The sequence below is a fragment of the Patiria miniata genome, unplaced genomic scaffold (genome assembly GCF_015706575.1).
Source record: "Patiria miniata isolate m_02_andy unplaced genomic scaffold, ASM1570657v1 HiC_scaffold_7, whole genome shotgun sequence".
In the NCBI taxonomy this organism is placed as follows: Eukaryota; Metazoa; Echinodermata; class Asteroidea; order Valvatida; family Asterinidae; genus Patiria; species Patiria miniata.
Window position 1 is genome coordinate 3,312,319 of NW_024037074.1, and position 15,437 is coordinate 3,327,755.

Below are 15,437 nucleotides of genomic sequence, written 5' to 3' on the forward strand. Positions count from 1 at the left end.
ATCATGAAACAAAACCAAAAAACTGAACTGTTCAAATACAAAACATCACGTATACATGTAGCTGCAATCGCTGAATGAGAAAGTGTTCCGGATGCTGATTTCGGACGCAATTCAAAACATGACTTGGCAACCTTTAAATTGAAATTGAGATCCTAGCATATAATTTTCTCAGAATATACAGCATTCACTGAGCTAAAACTTCATCAGGTTAGTTGATAATCACACACGTCTTTAGATTTTGAGCGCTTTCGTTGCTTCAAATGAAAAAAAATGCACAAATGACAAATGATCTACCCTACCTTGTATCCAGAATTACAAAATCATAGATGTCAGATGTACACGTAAATAACAGGGACAGGAAAAAAAAGTAGAGTCTGATTGTAGGACAGATGTCTTAACAATTTTCTCCCCTGCCAGGGGAACCCCCACTGGCCCAGCTACCAGCAAGCCAACACTGGCTCACGATGTCCAACCATACCCATTAGATTTCTCGGTGGGGCACCCCCTGATCCCCTACCTCCACATGACAAATGAGAGTTAGGACTGATTGGGTCAGGTGTTGGGCAATAATGCCCAGATGATTTTTTAAAGGGAGAGTTTGAACCAAGCCTTCAGGGAAAAAGACAAATGATTTTCCCCCGACTTGGAACTGAAGACTGGGAATGTAATAGAAATCCATCATTCTAATTTGGTGTAGAAATCCATCATTCTAATTTGGCGTAGAACTTGTCCAACTGGAATTTCAATTACCATACTTTGATCAGCCACAGAAACAAGACAAGACTACTACAGCTGGTCGCAAACCCCTCGATTGATTCTGAAACTGTTTCTGCATCTGGTCCACACAATGGGCCGGCTTTAGCGCATTCATTAGCAGTATTACAGGGTAAAGTATAAGCACTGCTTGGCTCAGACGTGACAGACAATCTGTCAGTCAGTTGGAGAGTCAGTCAGTCCAGTCAGTGAGATAGGTAAAATGAACTGCAGCAAAACAACGAATGGGCACGCAAATGCAGGGATGAAACTGTCAATTTAAAAACGTCTGAAAATTGAATGAAAGGTCTGAAAAATGCATTTCTTTCTACACTGATGTCTTTCTCTCAGATTAAAGTCTGATTTCAAACAAAAGTCTGAAAAATCTCAATGTCTAAGACCATTCCTATCTCAAAAATTTTCCAAAATCCATTTGCAACACTTTGCCAAACGTCATTCTCCAAACTTTTTTCAAACTCCATTCTTCAAGCTCTTCCAATTTCCATTTGCAAAACTTTTCTCAAGAGTTTCCCTAACTTTTTAACGGTTGCTTATACCTCCTACTTCCCTACACCCCTCCCAGGTTTTTTTCCAATATCCAAGATTTCCGTTCTCCTTTGGCATTTCCATGACTGCTTCCAGGTTTTCCCTACCGAAGCTGAGATTTCCTGAAACTTGTCAAGGATTTCCATATTTTTCCCTTTGAATCCAATTCTCTTTCCAAGTTTCACATGTCTTTTCCTACGATATCAATGATTTTCACGGTCTGCTTGTAGCCTCCAATCCCTTTAGCCTTATGATAGACGTATGCCTGCCACATGCTATTACTCTAATGTAATCAGAAACTCAAAGCAGCTTGCATGGGAACAGCAGTTGAGATATAAAGGAAAAATTAAACGTGGCAGATGACAGTACACAAAACCCCAGCACTCAATAGATTAAAGTTTCAGTTCAATACTCTGCACCATTTTAAAAGCTCCATAAACCACACTTCCAAAGCAATCACATGGTTAAAAATATAAGACACTGCTCCGCAAAATTAGTCTGACCGCCTATCTCCAATATCTGAACTTGATTTACAAGGGGACAAAATGCGAAAGTCTTGAGCAAACCAACAACATAATACCGCAAATCACTTGTGTTTTCCCTCTTTGAGAAATTGTCAAGATGGCTCGTTTTTTGAAAATTTATCACCGCAATTTGTTGTTGGTTTGCTCAAGACTAACCAACAACAAATTGCGGCGATAAATTTTTTAAAAACGAGCCATCTTGACAATTTCTCAAAGGCGGAAAACACAAGTGATTTGCGGTATTCCATTTAAAATCCCATCTAAATATTTGCCGAGATTGAAAATTCCATTCACTGGAAAAATCCACTCAGCTTCTGTGTGGCCAGATCTGGCAAGGAAACAAATCAAAATGGCAAAGTTTTTTCCGGAGAAAAACAACCGATAAGACACGAGCTAACTGTAGAAGATTTGCGGTATTTATCCTAATCGTCCATTTACTGAAATACCAGGTCTTCCACAACACATAAGCATCAACACAAATAAATTCTTGATCAATTTGGATGAGTTGGGGGCAAGTCTGGCAGAGTCAACATACACACAAGGCCAGTCGATGGAAAATTCTTCAGTTTTTGTTCCAAGACTAATAAATATGGCTAGCTTAAAAATTCCCTGGTTGTCGGTATCTCAATCCATCAACCTTTAAAGTACAAGTTGTGTGAGGACAGAAACACCGGTAACCAGCACCTGTTCTTCATGAATAAAAAACACATGTTCCATTTCGCTACAAATCAAAAGACACCGATCGCAAACTAATATCAAACACATAATTTTCAAATCAGAGAAAACTTGACTGATCAAAATCTTGAAATTATAAGCCTGGAAGACGTATTCTTTCAATGAAAGTCAATTACAGAAGCTCAGAGCTGCTGCACTTTAAAAAACCAAAACTACTTCCTTCAACCCAGCGTCATATCACAGGTCTGTCAGACCGACTAGAAACGATGACGGCGACGGATTTACAGCGGGAACTCAACGCATCCTACAAAATACTGCCCTCGATGAAGTGGCAAACGATTGGGTGAATTCCACACGTCAAGGCCCAGAGAAATGCAGTCATGACTAGTCAAGACCCACACAGCGAAGCGGCAGTTCATAGTTACGACAGCCAAAGACTGCTCAATAATCCCCACATCTGCTTTCCATTCCCTGGACATTAGGTTATTGGTTCAAATGATATACTTGGAGGCGATGACAGACACATCGGGAGCAATTGCTATGCCATGCGCCAACTACTCGTGAAAAATAAAAGGCACTGCAGGACATTTGAATCTGTGACAGTCTTTAGTGTGCACATTCCACGAGTGCGTTCAAATACAGGATCCAAGGAATCTTTTCAGCCAAAACTTCCCCCAGCCCAGCCCAGCCCAGCCCACATTGACCCACAGTGACCTAAGATAACCAAAGTGATGACCCTTACTATAAAATGAAGACGCACATGTACAATGCAAGATAAACATTTGCAAAAAAGTGGAAGATGAAATGATTGAGATGATTGAGAATTTAAGATGATTGGCACATGACTGACATGTAAACCAAGTACGATTCGGCAGACTTTGTTTCATCAAGCCTTTTGTGGCTGCTCTAATACAAGTCCTTATTGAAATCTGAACAATGAACTTAATTTCCTTTTCAAAAATATCTTTAGAGCTTTTCTTCCATGCCCAGTGCACTGGCAATAAAAAGCTAACTTGTCCCTCACTTTTTCTCCTGAAGACGATCAGACCATACTGATCGGAATGTCGAGTTTCACAACCAACCAGTTCTTTTCAGAACCACATGCATCTTCTGAAAAGAGATTCTCCTAGATGGTGTTACCGCAAATCCCTCACAACTTTAAACTACTGCCATGCAAACTTACAAATGTTATTTTGTCCTTCACTGTTCTCAACTGAAATACCTTCGAACAAAACATTATGACTTTGGCTGTGTGCTCCTTGCACAAGTACCCCCTCAATGGTGAGAAAGGGAGAGTTGGGGGAGACCACTGGGAATGACATTCGAAAGCATTGCCGACGACGCCCGACACTCATGCAACTTTAGGTTTCAGCACAATCAGAATAAAATTGGTGGTGCGTGCTTTACGCTATACACGCGCGAACCGTCCACATCCACGGGGCTCTCGAAAGAGGTAAACACTTTCACAGACCCCATAAACACTTGGAATCTACAACTGTACACATGTACATGTATCCATGTCTACATGTAGTATGCATACTGGTAATTATGTCAAGTGAATGACAGAAATCCACGATTTTTCCGTTAGTAGTTCATCAGAAAACATTCTAAACAAATTGCATTTCCCATTTTTGCTATCCATTCTCGACAGTCCACAAAGTCCTAATTTACCAGATGACAAAAGAAGGGCAGAGACATTGAACTTCAGGGGACGCCAGTAAATTGATGTTTACACTTACTACAATGATCCATCAACCATTCACATGCATGCCTGTGGTTAGCGGTCGATGTTCCCAAGGTTTAGCGGACAATAGACCCATCACAGACAGAAAGGAAACGGACAAATTGCAGTGAGTGATTGGGCCCATAATGGAGATGTTCCGCTCTCTTTGTTATTGAGTTCAATGTGGTTTTCTTTTCTTTTCTCTCCCCCCTCCCCCCCAAAAAGGTCTTTTGTGGTAATCCACACTACAGGGCAGGCATGACAAACTCTTCAATGAACCATACATTATGATTCCTGGACGTCCTGAACACATCATGCATTACAAATTTTCACAGAGACAAATTTCTGATTTCTCATCAAACTATCCTGAATTCTAAAAAAACAGAGATGATATTATATACACATTTGAAGGGTAAGCTCAATGAAATAAAAAAAATTAAAAAATGATACAAAGAACCAAATTAAAAATCAGCTATTTGTAAACATGTACTTTACAATGTTTTCATCATTTTCAAGAAGACAAGGGTACATGAAGATTATACTATAAACGGACAGGATAAATAACTAGTGTGAATGGAACTGCCTTGTATCTTCGAAAAATTGGCGGCAATATGAGCTAAATAAGATACAATGTACCAAACAAATTTCAAGACAGAAATGTAAGCACTTAAAAAAAGAATACGCGATATATCAAGAAGACACTACACGTGATCAGTGGTATTTTTAACACTGTTTTCCCCCAAAACACATTTGTGGCTGGTTTCTATGGAAACCTATGCTGAACATGCAGGTCTTTGGGAACTGCACACAATTCACGCCACAGAGAGATTTCATATCTTCACAACAGGACAATACACATGTAGCAGAGATTCTCACGAAGATCCAAGTAACAAACTTCTGCGCAAGGTTTGGAGAATTTGCATATTTCGTGCATCAACCACTAGCAAATTGATGATACTTTCCAGCAGGTCGTTCACTTTCTCCATACAACGCATCCAACTTCAACAGTAGGACTCTGTAGTGTACGAGAATTAAAACTTTTCCCAAACTTTTCAACTCCTGCTTGATCCCGTGGAAGATGACTCCCAAAGCACAGTTCCACATTTTTGACTGAAATTATGAACACCGTGCCTGAATAGCTTACGGCAGTTGCTTTCTCCACACCAGAACTCCAAAGGAGATTTTTGAGAATTTAGCAATTTCCCAAACCATCTTTACTGTTGATCCAAAGGGCAGAGAAACATGTAGCTGAGAGTTGTCGCTTTCTCCAAACCAGAACATCAACCAACACTATCGAGAATTTACGCAATTTCCCAAACCATCCTCACTGTTAATCCAATAGCAGAGATAGCTGGGAGTTGTCGCTTTCTCAAAACCATAACATCAACTAACACTATCGAGAATTTACGCAATTTCCCAAACCATCCTCACTGTCGATCCAATAGCAGGGATAGCTGAGAGTTGTCGCTTTCTCCAAACCAGAACATCAACTAACACTATCGAGAATTTACACAATTTCCCAACCCATCCTCACTGTCAATCCAATAGCAGAGATAGCTGAGAGTTGTCACTTTCTCCAAACCAGAATTTCAAATGACACTATCGAGAATTTACGCAATTTCCCAAACCATCCTCACTGTTGATCCAATGGCAGAGATAGGTGATAGTCGTCACTTTCTCCACACCCAGACTTCCTGTCACCACTCCGCATCCTCACAATGCCAAGAGTAAACCCAACACTTGTCAAAAACTTCCAAGGCTATACAGAAACAGCAATCTGTGGCTAAAATACGCCGGCCTTATGCATACACACATGCTGTACTGCCACACATACAGTACACAGGCCTGACTGACAATACACTCTGCTGTTAAGAGGGCCAAAACAAATACATGTGTAGGGGCCACCCACAAGGCCGGCCCCCATCATGAATATATTCATGCAGGACGATCCTGGAAGGAAACCATTTGGGAAATTGATCCTGATTTTATAAACACAAATATTGGAACAATGTAGGTCTGTGACAGACATTCGGTTGGAATAAATTTACGATCAAAAGAAATTTGACGGACAATGAATCCGGACAGAACATCTGTGTTTTATTACCCATCTTGAAAATCTCAAAAGGATCAAAATTGAGAACCCCAACCTTTCATAATCAGATTCAGAATGTAACTTTTATTTTTTTTTTTTTGGGTGACTGAAATTGACCGAAACAGGATTCAAACCCTGATCAATGAGACTGCTTTTCATCATTGTTAAAACATGCTGTACACAGGACAGTCAGGTAAACAATTCCCCCCCCCCCCAATTTTTTTTTAGTACATGTAAATGTCTTCACATATCTGTGTCTTTGGTTTGAGTTACGTCCAAAACATTTCTCATCCAAGAGAGGGCTCACTCAAGGACTATATTGAAGGTACCGTAATACACAACATATGCTTTTGCTGTAATTTTCAGAAATGGATGGATTTTGCGGTTAGTATTTTATCGACAAATATTGTTAAACTGACGGGTTTAAAGTTTTGTGTTCATAGATGATGGAAAAACTGAGGAAAGAAATGCTGTTCTTGTAGTCTGGTTCTCTGACACTACTTCAGATGAAACAGAGCAGTTTATAGACGTCGAGGAATTGTCAGGTCAGGGAACCAGACAAGTTGGCTTACACCTGTTCACATACAGATGTGTAAACCGATTGCAAACAAAATGTGGACTAGAACTAAATTTGGAAAATTGAGGGCAGTACTTGAGAAAAAAAGTCAGTGTTTTTTCCAACGATGGTTGAGAAATCGATACAAAAATTCTACTTTTCTTGAAAATGACAGCACACCAGGTGCCATGATTTCACAGGATGCTTGAGACTATTATTCACTTGTACAATTAAGTAAGGTATTTCACAATAATTTTGTAGTTTTGTTTTTTGATTTCTGCAAATGTTGTACAATATGCACTTGATGTACATGTACATGTACATGTACATGTACATACAGACATATAGGAATAATATACCTACATGTGACGTAAACTACATGTACATGTATGACTACCCCACTCCGGTATGGCACCGTTGATCGGCACCGCATCCCTGGTACATGTCATTTTAGACCCGCTGTGCCGGTAATCGTTGCTCACCAGGCGTGAGACACAAGGTTGATCAAGAACGCTCGGCTTCAATTAGTCAGTGGCTCACCCTAAGGACATGTGACAGTTCTTACAACGCACTCCGCATTGCATGGGAAACATGGGAACCAGCTAGACTGGTTACTCATGTGGGGAAACTCGCTCTAGGCAGATATCACTGGCTGTAAACACGGACTACCAAGTAAAGTTTGGCTGGTAGCCATACACTTGTAGCAGCAAATCCTTGCACACAATTTACTGAAAACAAAATTTGGCCATGTCAGAAACGGCTCTTCAGAGTTACGGCTAGGTCTATTGCCATCACATTTCCACACAGGTATTATGGGGCCAAGACCTAGCCAATAGCTCTAGACAAGAGATCCGGATGTGGCCTTTGAATCAATTCAATGTGACTGGCGGTATGGGCTCCGTGCACAAGCACCCCCTCAACGGTAAGAAAGGGAGAGTTGGGGGAGACCACTGGGAGAGACAATCGAACGCATTCCCGACAACGCCTGACGCTCACGCGAAGACATGGCTTTGTGTACTTTCAGAAAAAAAAAAGTAATTGTACTTTGTACTATATGCATGTGAACCAGTAGGCAAATGAGGAGTGTCCCGTCCATGGTGCTCTCGAAAGTGGTCAAAGAGCGCCCTCTCTTGTTCACGTATTGTACAGATCCCATAAAGCGGACCTATAACATGCGCTTGAAGCTGGTGGATATACAGCACAAGCAAACACTGGCCAACAGCTAAGGCAACATTTTGATAAATTGTATGAAATTCAATCGAAGATTTTAGTCACTGTGCAAGCTGTTAAACTTATCAGAAAAGTAAAAATGTAGGATACTGTTTTATCCATTCCATCTTGAAAAACTTCAAGGGGGATGGGGCAATTTTGGTTCTCTCACCTTTCTGGAAATTACAGGTACTTGTACCTGTTGACCCTGTCCCAGTTTTCAACTTGCCTACAGAAACTTTCTCATGATGTGATTAGAAAGAGACACATGCATGCATGGTACACAATGCCCTTGTGATGTGGTATGTATTTGCTGTCAACAAACCACAACAACCCAAAGGCAAACCAATTTCCTTAATTAACCCAAATGCCTGAAGATGTCTATCAAACAAGGGCAAACTCCCCACCCACCCCAACCCACAAGAAAAATAACAGAATAAACACAAATATTCATTGCATTTCCTATAGCAAAACTTTGTAAAAAAAAAAATAAAAAAATAAAAAACTTTCGAGTTCAGTTCACTGACCTAAACAAAGCACAAGACCATTTGTACTTTTTTTAATGACTCCTGCACATCCTATACTTTGAAAACACTAGTGTGGCTTTTTTTTGGGGGGGGGAGGGAAGGTAAATTTTAACTTGCCATGACCCCAGGTGACCTCAGATGACCACCAGACCAGCTGTCGCCCGTGGTGCCCATTTGGCGACACCCGGTGATCCGATATTCCTGTTTGTTTTGTTTGGCATGCAAATTTGAAAATTAAGACGCTTTTGTTGTCTGTGTTTATTTGGTTTCGACCTTTGAGAAATCGTTTTAAGTTTTTTTTGTCCTCAAAAGATGTGGGTTTTTTTTTGTGCTACTGGTGGTGGCTTGAATTAAAATTGTATTTCAAGATTTTTTTTTCCAATTTCTGTGTAGTTTTATTTTATCACAAAAGAAAGTGGCATATATACAGATATTTTCCAAGATGAGGATGAAATGAGAGAAAACAAAGTGAAGCACACTTTTTTTCAAGAAGAACAATTTCCAAGAATTATTAGCGTTCATTTAATTTTTCCACAATCAGTGAAATGCAGTGCTTGCCACAAAACAGTGCAAAGTGTGCAATCTCACAGATTATTTACATGTACTTATTTTGTTTCTTCAGATTTATGACACCAATGAAAATGCAAGAAAGAGAAATTGTCATTTCATGAAGCAGCCCGAATGATACCAGAATGTGAGACGGACAAAAATGGAATAAATTATGGTATTAATGAAATGGTGGTGGGGAAAATAGAGATTGTGTGTGTAACATGTGCTATGTGGCAATGAAAGCATTCAATCAAACACGTTCCAGTGAGTCAACATGGTCAAACAAATAGACCTTTTGCATAGCAGCCATCTTTGTTTTGCTGGAGTGAACCTTTCGTGCATTCACTGTTATCGAATGAAAAATAACAGAAGTTGCCCACTAAGATGGCTGCTATTCATAAGGTCTATGGCCAGGAAAAAATACAGCTACATGTGCATGTTGTGTTGTGCTAGTGCAAACATGTACAAACATTTCTTTGTGAAAAGTGTCTCTGGCTAAATTGATCATTAACCCTAACCCACCTCACTCCTCCAAAATCCTCCTGGCAGTTTTGGAGGATTCTAGAGGATTGAGGATGAATGGTGATTGAATCAAATGAGGATTCTGGAGGATTGAGGATGAATGGTGATTGAAGCCCATGAGGATTTTGGAGGATTGAGGATGAATGCATTTTGAGGCAGGACTGTCTGATGATTTTGAAGGATTTGGCGTTGGTTATCCTTCATTTAAACACGAGTGCAAAATTTTGGGATGAGGAGGATTTTGGAGGATTGACGATGAATGCATTTTGAGGCAGGACTGTCTCACAATTTTGAAAAATTTAGGCAGAGTTGCAAAATTTTGGAGGATTTTGGTGTATTGAGGATGGTTCTTAGCAAAAAGGGCCTAGGGGGTTAGGGTTAAGAACCAGTAAAAGAAATGTTTGAAAAAACTCTCAAATTTAAGGCGTAGATGACAAAAAATGACAGAAAAATATAAGGTACATTTTATTTTCAACAGCAATGCTTGATGAATGTAATGTGGTGCAGAATGACAAAGCACTAACCATCTATGGAATGACACCAAACTAAAATGACAAGAAATCTACGACCTGAATCCCAGACTAAAACAAAACAAAATCAAAAGAAAAAAAAGAAAAACTTACAATCATTATGATGTCTGTCCCTCCTTGAACTTTGGTGTCTCCCTAAGGTTACAGAAAAGGACATGCACCAGTTATTGGATTAATCAATCCGGGTTTTAAAAAAACACAGAAACCCTTAAGTTAATCAATCCAAGTTGACAGATCCAAGTTAAAAGCAAGGAAGTTGATGCCTGTGCTTATGTAACATTCGAGTCACTTGCACCGGTTACTGATTCATCTGTTAACCTTTAGTTAATCAATCCAAGTTAACAGATCCAAGTTAAAAGCAAGGAAGTTGCTGCCTGTGCTTATGTAACATTTGAGTCACATGCACCAGTTACTGATTCATCTGTTAACCTTTAGTTAATCAATCCAAGTTAACTAACAGATCCAAGTTAAAAACAAGGAAGTTGATGCATGTGCTTATGTAACATTCGAGTCACTTGCACCGGTTACTGATTCATCTGTTAAACTTTAGTTAATCAATCCAAGTTGACAGATCAAAGTTAAAAACAAGGAAGTTGATGCCTGTGCTTATGTAACATTTGAGTCACATGCACCGGTTACTGATTCATCTGTTAACCTTTAGTTAATCAATCCAAGTTAACAGATCCAAGTTAAAAGCAAGGAAGTTGATGCCTGTGCTTATGTAACATTTGAGTCACATGCACCGGTTACTGATTCATCTGTTAACCTTTAGTTAATCAATCCAAGTTAATAAGTTGAAAATAACAAACAAGAAGTCAAGGAAGATACCGGTATTTGTCCCTTCTTGTTTAACCATCCTTTTTAAAACTAAATTCATTTTTTAAAATTGAATTCATAAGCAAGCAGCATCTTACAATTTTTTTTAATTCATACATGATTTACATGTACCTCAATATTTGAATAAACTGGATTTTCTACAAACTAACCAGCCAAGATTGGTTTACATAACCAAGTGATTTTTCTTATAAGACCACCCCAAAAAAGAAACAAACGAAACAAAACAAAAAAATCATGGAAATGAATGTACAGAAATAAATCCAATCACCAAAATGCAAGACTTCCTTGTAATATGCTCTGTGGTAAAGTAATATCAATGATAACTTTACAATTTCTTTTAAACAAGAACAAGAAAACTGACTATGAAGTACAAAAAGTTGCTTACAAAGGACATATAACATGTTGACAAAAGGCTAAAGTCAGTTTTGATGGTTAACTCGAGAGGTAGCAGAAATAAGTTAGAGAAGAATGCTTTAAAGCTTATTATTTTGCAAGTTGAATACATTATGTACATGTACATGTACCATGTAGTGATGTACAAACATGATTTCTTTAAATTTGGAAATGCTACTGGTATATTACTGTAATTTTGCAATTTCAATTCTGGAATAAAAAATTGATGGTTTTGACATGTGAAATACATGGTCAGGAACATCGTTCCATGTACGATGTACGTGATTTATGTCAGTTTTTTCACAAGAAAAGATTAGTCACGCTATTTGGTTTGTGAATGGTCAACAATGCAGTGTTTACACATCTGGGAATAAATCTGCATGACACAGGTTCACCAGCAGAGGGCGCTATGGCTATCTGACAAGCCAGGGTGACATGCTGTGGGAGTTGCTGTGCTTCCTCCCTCTGGAAACATGTCCTTATGTGTATGTAAATTGTTCCTGCACATAATGCATTACATACATACTTCAACACAGTATTGCTCTTTGAATTTCATTCATAAAAAGCTGGCTCACTGGTAATAAAAGTGATTCTGATGATTGTCTGAATGTATTGAATTGCTGACTGAGGGTGACATGAACTGGCAATATTTTTTTAAGAGCACCTGATTGAAGCCTGCCCGTGTATACATGTACTTGTACATGTATACAGCAACATGTACTCCTCTGACATCCAATGTACTGCCCTCAATACGCCCAGAGCCACGCACCAAAGGCCCTCCATGTGTATGTCCCATTTCGCTGCTCTGATCAACATAAACAAAGAATTGTAACTATAGCAGAAAATGCTGCGCCAACTGGCAAGCATGTTTCACAGTAAGGAAGGAATTTGGTTTGTGCAATTATGGTCAACGTGGTTGGACACAATCTGATACTAGATGGCGCTATCAACGTTAGCCGATTTTGCCGACAAGAATGACAGTTCTTCCAAGGAATATGAACTGGTAGGTGTGGGAGTATCACATCCCCCACCAAGTAACGCCTCTGGGCCTAAGTCTTGATTCTCATGCATGATTCAGGATCTCACTTGTCTAACCCATGAAGTTTACCAACAGTTTAAATCCCTGGCTTTCTCGGCTGTCCATGTAAGACCCCTCATAACATGCCTACAAGTTCAGAGGTCGGCGCTAGACCTACACGAGCTGCCATCCTGTTTTTCCTCACACCTCATTTAAGAGATCTCGCTTCTCTCACAGTTTATGTGACCCTCTGTCACCCCTGTACCACCTGACAACAACAGAGGCTCAGAACGGGTTGCCAAAGCCTTAACAGCTGCATTCACAACTCTATCTCCACCTCATTGTCTTTTGTTTCCTCTGGGCGCAGACGCAGACTCCAGGACCATTAACCCTCCTGCTGTCTGAACAGTCACAGACAGTCAGAAAATCAATCCTCTCCCCTGCCATGCCTTCATGCACAGGCTAGTCACAAACACTCAGATCACATTTCTTGTAGGCACTGTGACTAGTCAAATTCCATCAACAGACAAAAGCAAGTAACTGGTAGGTACAGCTGGCTTGATCAATCTCCTACAGTCAAGGCAAAGCTGTGTCAAGTAACATAAACAGTCACAGCCAGCCAATCCTGCTTTATGTATAGGCAGGGAGTACTTACATTTGTAACTGTTAAAAACAGTCACCTGATTGATTTTGACTGCTGTGATGGCTCTGCTGACTTTGCCAGCATGCGAACAAGTTTTAAACAGCGTATCATGATGAGAATTTAACTTAGAAGATCCCAGTTAAGAATGCAATGCGTTAAGTTGTATCAATTCACTTGATGCTAACACACTTAACTTGTACAACAATCAGACTATGAGAGAGGGAATCTATAAAACAGGTCCGAACCCCGACAGGGCCGACTGTGCTTGTTGCTAAGATGATGACTTAACACAAAATGGGAAACTTTTTTGTCTTAACTCCTTAAGCCAAAAAGGTGTCCTATGAGGGGACGCCATGTACAAACCTAACTCCCTAGGCATTTTTGCTAGGATGCAACCTCAATCCTGCAAAATTCTCCATCTGCCTTCATGTGAAAATTACATTAAAAAATCACCCATTATTTCTTGAATGTGGTCACTGGAGGGGTGACCACTGCCTCAATCCTGCAAAATCCTCCGCCAATCACTGTCATAATATGTTGAGGCAGAGCCAGTGACATCCTGGAGCAGTGCGGAGGATCTCAAGTATAATCTAGGCCTAAATTTATGCACGGCTGAGCATAAACAACACAAGGTCTGGCCCAAGACATTGACACAGTGCATCTTCCAAAATCAGCCGCACATTAATTTTTGGCAACATCCTCCATTTTGCAAAGAGGATTTTGTAGGATTTGGGAAGGCTAGGGTTAATTAATTAATGCCTTGGAATGTCCCTTGAAAGTTAACATCAAAAGAACCTGTTCCTCATCAAACCATTCCACAGTCTCCACGACCATTCCATCCAACCACAAGGGGTGTTCCTGCATGACAGTCCCCATCAAGCTTCCTAAAGGAGGAATACTTTTCCAGTGACAAATGAAGAAGGGTGAGGGCAGGGCATCCCCTCTGGGGAGGTAACGGCCGACCCAGCTTCCCAACCATTCATTATACAGACCCACCAATTGAGCTTTTTTTTTTTCTTGAGAAACTAATGGAATGTGCCTTGAAGGGATGGGAGAATTCTTCCGGACCATCCCCATTCTGTTACATGTTGGTCTTGGTCATGTGTATTTTTTCAACTTATCATCGTAACCTCGGTCAAACTAGCATTGGTTCTATCACATCATTATCATACAGGACAGCGGATCTCCATGTACTGTTCATACCGGTACATGGAAGGTACATGTACATGTACATGTACATGTACTTGCAGCAGTTAAAGCTATAGTCCATCATTTGTAATTTGTGCATTTTGTTCGTTTGAAGCAACAAAAGTGTTCAAAATCTAATGAAGGATACTGAACAACTAACCTGATGAAGTTTCAGCTCAGCTTCAGCTGTATATTCTGAGAAAAACAGCATTCTAGGATCTCAATTTCAAATCAAAAGTTGCTGAATCATGCTTTGAATTGCGCCTAAATTCAGCGTCCGAGACACGTTCTCGCTGAGCCGAATGCAGCTACGCGATGTCGCGCACTGATCTGACGAATTATAGCAACCGGGGTGCGTGTGCGTGCCAATGCTTGCGCGCGCTTCGCCGAATAACAACTAATAACTACTAATTTAAATTTTCCTACGGTGCGTCTTAAGAAGCACCGTTGGAAATGCCTTCTTTCGTTGATTTCTTCAAAATGAGAGCTTGCCAGAAAGGATAATTTCACAGGGAGTTTAGTCCCCTTACTATCTATCAACCAGTATGTTTTTCAACAATAATTACGCAGGTTACTTTTTTGGATAGCTGCAAATGATGGACTCGGGCTTTAAACATTGTGACATGTACATGTAGCATGTGGCAAGCCTGCAGTTTGAGTTGAAGTAATGATCTTAGTTTATGCGTCTGATGCACAATTTTCACCTTATCTAGACACGATGACCACTCCACACATGTATTGTAGTGCAGATCTCACCAAGTTGTCTCTGTAACTTTTTTAAAACGGCTTTTGCACACATAGGAACACACAATGTTTATGTTACATACGTAGTGTGGACATTCCTTTGTTTTCGTGTAGTTAAGAAAAACCTGTGAAAAAAAATCATTTTACTCACACTGTGAAAACTCTTTCAACCAATTTTTTGATTCTATGATTCCCTTTAGTGTTTCTCTTCATTTTGCCACAGAAAACCTAACCCAATAATGCCTCTAAAGCTGTTTTCCAGAGAGGGGGAAACACTGTGTGGACGTGGGCAAGTCCACACAACGTCGCTGCTTCCTGGTTTATGTGGACCTCTTTTGTTCAGAAGTCCACACAAGTGAATGTAATGCTTGTACACAAAGAGGGAAAATTGCGGAAATAAATTTCCAT

The 15,437-nt window shown here is 39.9% G+C and overlaps 1 protein-coding gene across 1 annotated transcript in view; it reads right to left on the reverse strand.

The window, feature by feature from the left end:
- Window positions 1–15,437, reverse strand: part of LOC119746324 (segment polarity protein dishevelled homolog DVL-3-like) — a 65,749-nt gene that overhangs the window by 19,139 nt on the left and 31,173 nt on the right. Inside the window, exon 5 of the mRNA XM_038223206.1 lies at window positions 10,300–10,341. Within this exon, the coding sequence (XP_038079134.1) occupies window positions 10,300–10,341 (42 nt within the window). The remainder of the gene's footprint in view (window positions 1–10,299; window positions 10,342–15,437) is intronic.